This window comes from Sinocyclocheilus rhinocerous, unplaced genomic scaffold (assembly GCF_001515625.1).
Source record: "Sinocyclocheilus rhinocerous isolate Xijiao unplaced genomic scaffold, SAMN03320098_v1.1 scaffold936, whole genome shotgun sequence".
Taxonomy (NCBI): domain Eukaryota; kingdom Metazoa; phylum Chordata; class Actinopteri; order Cypriniformes; family Cyprinidae; genus Sinocyclocheilus; species Sinocyclocheilus rhinocerous.
In genome coordinates this window covers 1,035,088-1,041,087 of record NW_015662583.1, presented here as the reverse complement: position 1 = coordinate 1,041,087, position 6,000 = coordinate 1,035,088, and the positions used below count along the sequence as shown (strand labels likewise).

The window sequence follows — 6,000 nt, the reverse complement described above, 5'->3', positions numbered from 1 at the left end:
TAATATTAATTACAATTAAACTCCTTTTCTCACAAATAAACATTTTCATTACCCGAAAAAATACATATTTATATAATAAATATATGTATTTCTGTAAAAATATATTTATATAGAATATATACAGATATTATTTATCACTGTTAAAATGCTAAATGCTAGTAATTTGGCATACTACCTTTAATTTATACTCATTTATCAATTGCACTTCATATGCAAATGTTTCATATTTAAGAAAAAACGTGTTCAGTTTTATTTTTTCCTGCTAAATAAAATGCAATTGCGGTGTTAACGGAACTAAAAAAAAAAGTGTTATTATATATATATATATACTATTTACAGATATTATTTATAACTGTTAAATATTAATTCACAGCAGTAATTTGTTATACTGCCATTCATTTATACCCATTTAAATGGAAGAAATATATTACAGTAATTTTTCTTTTTTGAAACAGAGACAGAAAATGCTGTATTACAATAACAATCACTATTAAGAATTACCCCCAAAAAATGAATGAATAAATAAAAAAATAAAAAAATTTAAGTAAAATGTCTGGACTCATTAGAGCATTTATAATTTTGGAAAAAAAAAAATGTGGATAATTGTCAAGAAAATAATGCGGGTTATTTCATGCGTTAAATCTTACTTTTATTTATGCAAAATAATAATGTATTATATTTAGTTTTTCAGCTCCATCTGATTTGAGATGAGATGATGATTTTGACGACGACGGGATTCAAACAGAGCAAGAACGACAGCTAAATGAAATGCTCACATCTGTTATTTGCTGAATCCTTGTGCAGCTAGAAGGAAAGTGTTTTTATTCAGACTCATCAGGATGAAATCATGTGAAGCCGGTGTGGAAAGAAAGATAAGCTCAAAGGTCAAACCCCGTCACAAAGATGCAAGCGGATGCAAACCATGTGCGATGTTTCCATGCCAACCAGCAACATCAGAACTCTCCTGTTATCCTGGAAAAGCAGACCATTAAAAGCAACCATAAATATCCCTTACTGCATATCCATTAGTGTGTCATTGTTCAGCTCATTCTCCTGTAGGTCATAGTTTGGATGATAAAACTGTATGAACTGTAACCACTGCTTTTAACCTTAAACCGGTTTTATTGTCTGTCTGGACGCAGATATAACCCCGTTTTGAACTCATTCGTCACGTGCATTAGAAGCCACAGTCGATTGCTCGGTTTTATAAAGGCCATAGATGTGATGGACTCTATTTTTACAGTTATAATGATAAAGTTGTCAACTCTTCAAATGCTCGACGCTTCTGCCATCTAGTGTCTGACAGCAGGTTCACAACACTGCAACTCTCGCAGTACTTCATATACATTAAATGTAATATTAAATATTAAATTCAACATAATAATATACTTGCACATGTACACAAAAATGGGTGTTTTTCGCTATACATAGTATCTCATTTTTACATATTAATAACTGAATCCATTATATATTAATATTTTAACATTAATATGTGTTTTGTGGACAATTTGTAATGCAAAAATATTGTAACGATGACTTTTTCGTATTCGGTTTACCTTGTTCACTTTTAAACAAAATGTTTTTTATAAATTCCCATTTAAGAAAGGTTTGTTGTGATATTTTATGACACAAATGTAAATTTTACAGAAGGACTTCCAAATTAATTTCTGACCTATTGACACACATATTAGAACGTAATATGTTTTGCTTTATTTATCGTCACTTGGTTTTGAAGTGGTTGCTTTAAATTATTCAAACATGATGGATGTGTAGCCAGCATGATTGGAATTTAGAAATAAAATCATAATACCCCGCCTAAGTGGAGGCGTTCTTCATGAATATTAATTAGCCGAGGGCGTTGCCCGCTGTGGTTGTGCGCCCAATCAAATGCCTCAATTAATATTCATGAGCCACGTCACATTATTTGTTTGTTTTTGTATTAACAAACTACTTGTGCCATCTATAAATACGTGGCGGCACCAGGACGAGGTGGCCGAGTGGTTAAGGCGATGACTGCAAAGCTGGGGAACAATAGTCCGTTAAAGGTGGGGAAGAAGGGAAGAAGAGAGAGAAGGAAGAAAAAGAGAAGGGGAAGAAGAGAAAGGAGAAATGAAGAAAAGAAAGGGTGAAATTTGACGTTCAAAGACAGTTCTTCCTTAGCATGCGCAGTGATACATTTTCCGGTTCCTTCCTCCGGGAAAATCGCGCATTTATATTACACTGTTTCCTATGTCAGGTGCTCACCAAGACCGGGGTTCGAATCCAGCTAAAGACAACTTCTCACACACACACACACACACACACAGACAGACACAGACACACACACACACACTCACACACAGCTGTTCAAAAGATTTTTAATGTGTTCTAAAGAAGTATCTTATGCTCATCAAGGCTGCATTTATTTGATCAGAAATACAGAAAAAAAAACAGTAATATTGTAAAATATTATTACCATTTAAAATAATGGTTTTCCATTTTAATATCTATTAAAATGTAATTTATTCCTGTGATGTGCAGCTGTATTTTCAGCATCATTACTCCAGTCTTCAGTGTATCTTCAGAAATCATTCTAATATGCTGCTTTATTACAGTTTTGCTGCTTAATATTTTTTTGGAACCTGTGATACATTTTTCAGGATTCTTTGATGAATAAAAAGTTGAAAAGAACAGCATTTATTTAAAACAGAAATCTTTTCTATTTAAAGTCTATTAAAATAGAAAACTAGTATTTTAAATGGTAATATTTCACAATATTACTTTTTTTTCTGTATTTCTGATCAAATAAATGCTGCCTTGATGAGCAGAAGAGACTTCTTTAAAAACATAAAAAATCTTACCGATTCCAAACTTTTGAACGGCAGTGAACATTAAAAAAATATTAAATAGTATTAAAATACTATACTATATTACTATCACACATTAAAACCACCTATATGGCACACACATTGTATCAGTACTGGATGTAGAACTCAATAGATGATGAGTTTAGTTATTAATCATCATTAATCTATTGATTGATTGTTCTTATTTAGTGAGAAATGGAAAACAATTTCATTGCACTTGTGTATGAGTTTTTCTAATTATATAGAGTTTAGAGTTAATAAGACTTCACTAACAGCTCTTGCATGATCTTTACTTCATTAATATTTGATGTATTTTTCCTTTGGTCAAAAATCACATCTTTACACTCGTCTTGTTTCACACTGATGTGTTCTACCATCTCAAGCTCGCTTAAGTTTAATTTTTAACTATATATAATTGGTTATTTCAACTATAGACGAGCATCATGAACTATCCACGTTTAAGTGTTTTCCACTCAATGCTTATGAAATCAGTGGGGGGAGAAAAATAAAGCATAAGCATCTATAATCCACAAATTTACTGAATTCAGACGTCTAACAAAAAGATGAAGACAGACGCAATGCAACTTCTGAACAGAAACAAGAACAGGTTTATTGAATGTTCATGACGTCAGGTTGGTGCACGCCGTCGACTTCACATCATGGACGTTTAGTCCAGCTGGAAAATAAAGTGAGAGAAGAAGAGTTAGATTTTAGTTTTATGATGCATCAGTAAGCGCGGCATCTAAACTTACAAATAAATGAAAACCGAAATGCAGAACTCAAACACACTTAAAAAGCATGAACACTTGCCTTGACGAAGCCGATATCTTTAGCGTACTGTCTAAAGCACTGACGGCACATGTTGAGTCCGTATTTGCGGATCAGACCGTGTCGGTTTGAGCAAACCCGGCTGGAGGAAACAAGACAACAGGTTAGAAATGCATGCAAATCCAAATTAAACGAGAAGAAATGCACTTCAAGACTTTGACAGATGACAAAATACAGCCAAAACTACTGCTTTCACTATTAATTAACACCACTCTTGAATGCTCTGAAATGCATTAACGAAAACCAATTTTATCCACAATCAACCCTGAATATTAAAACTCAACTTCAAACTATAATTTAAGATGTTTGGCGCAGATGTCACTATTATTAGATGAAAACTAATATATACTTTAATTTAACGGAATAGTTCGCCCCAAAAATCTAAATTCTGTCATCATTTACTTTACTTCCAGCAACTGTTTGTTTATCCATATTCTTCTAAATGTCTTATTTTATGTTCAACAGAAGAAAAAAATGCATATAGGTTTGCGTTTCTTAAAAACAACAAAAAAAACATTCATATACTTTTTAACCGCAAATGCACGTCTTGCGCTAGCTCGACTTCACGCATGACGTAATCACGTTGTAAAAAAGGACGTAAAACCATAGACTGTATAAAAACATGGACGTAGTGTCCGTGACGTCACCCGTAGGGTTCCGAAGATAGTTTCTGAAGCTCAAAAGTGGGCGGAGGCGGCCGTCGCCATCTTGGCGGCGCGTCACTCCCGGATAATCGAAGATGGGCAAAGAGGCGGGAGCAGGTTGCTGAAGCCACGCCCACCTAGCTCGACAGTGGTGACAGCAGCGGCAATCCACCTGTCACTCAAGTGGCCACGCCCTTAATTATGCAGAACTTTAAGGCTTAATATAATTTAAACGGATGAGTTATAAAAAAATTCACCCCCCTCACAGTTGTCATGAAGGGCAAAATTAGCTATATAGACCAAAATAATTTTTTGAACCAGGCTGTAAACATTTTTTCTGCTGTAAAGTTGGGCATTTTAACATGGGGAGTCTATGGGATTGACTGCCTTTTGCAGCCAGCCTCTAGCGGCCAGTTGACGAATTACAGTTTAAGTCACTTCCGTGTTGGCTTCACGAGAGAGAGCGGGAGGTTGCCGCTCGCGTAAAACCCAATCTCATTTTCTCCTCCAAGTTCAAAATCGTCAGACGTCGTTGTTTTAGCTTTTTTATTTTTGTACTTTCTTTGCATGCTCGCTTTGTAAACACTGGGACGGTACTTCCGCCTACGTCACGTGCGTGACATTTCCAACGTCGCTACGTAATACGTGAAGTCCAGCTAGTGCAAGACCAGCATTTGCGGTTAGAAAGTATACATTTGTATTTTTTTTTAAGAAAATGAGCGATCGTTTCGTCAGATAAGACTCTTATTCTTTGGCTGGGATCGTGTAGATCTCTTTGAAGCTGCAATTTAGACCTTCAGCCCGTTGGTCCCCATTGAAGTCCATTAGGCTACATGGTGAAAAATCCCGGCATTTTTTCCTCAAACACCTTAATTTCTTTGCGACTGAAGACATGAAAGACATGGTGATGAGTAAATTATCAGTACATTTCTACTCTGGAAGTGAACTTTAAACACACGGAGGACAGTAGTAGCCACTAGTCTGCATTTGTTAAGGTTGAAATCTTTAATAAAAGTCGTCCGACTGTAACTAGTAGTTAAACTATGCTGAGGAGCGCAGAACAACAGTAGACTAAGCGCCGCCGCCATGTTTCCGCGCTTCTTCTCCATGTGCTTCACATTCACACATTTAATACACACACGACACCGCACACGCGCGCGTTTATAACCCCTTCACATTAAACACACGCGACAGAAGCAGGACTGACCAGGATCGGGATCCCTGGCCGTATTTTCTCGGGTGACTCCAGTAGAGCTGCTGATGGCCCATCTCGTCTCTCTCGATCGGGATGTCGGAAAGGAAGTCGGGTTTGTGCGCAGGCGCAAAAAAAGACGCTCTCCTTCTACGGAACGCGGCGCTTCCTGCGTCACCACGGACGACGGCGCCCTTTAGCGGTCGAGTGGTGCATAACTTACATAAAAATAAAAACAATGAGTGTAATAAATTATTTTAAATGTATACTTACAAATATTCTTATGTATAAATGACTGAAAATACGTTTCGCTATTAGGGTTAGACGGGATTGATGATATGCTAAAACACTTTGTGGTCAGTTTCATGAACACAAATGTAAAGTTGCTGAATTAAAACCCAAATTTAGGCTTTTTTTAGTCTCTTTATGCTCATAATCTAACAAGAAAGCAATTTAAACCACTTTATTGCTGAATAAAATTATGGTTTCC

The 6,000-nt window shown here is 35.9% G+C and overlaps 1 protein-coding gene across 1 annotated transcript; it reads right to left on the bottom strand.

Moving 5' to 3' along the window:
* Nucleotides 1-3,427: 3,427 nt before the first annotated feature.
* LOC107728127 (40S ribosomal protein S29) lies at nt 3,428-5,627 on the bottom strand. The gene is made up of 3 exons (XM_016538211.1): nt 5,526-5,627; nt 3,657-3,756; nt 3,428-3,522 (listed from the first exon to the last, which is right to left on the bottom strand). The coding sequence occupies exons 1-3, from the start codon at nt 5,585-5,587 to the stop codon at nt 3,514-3,516; spliced, it is 171 nt and encodes a 56-aa protein (XP_016393697.1). The 5' UTR covers nt 5,588-5,627; the 3' UTR covers nt 3,428-3,513.
* Nucleotides 5,628-6,000: the final 373 nt, after the last annotated feature.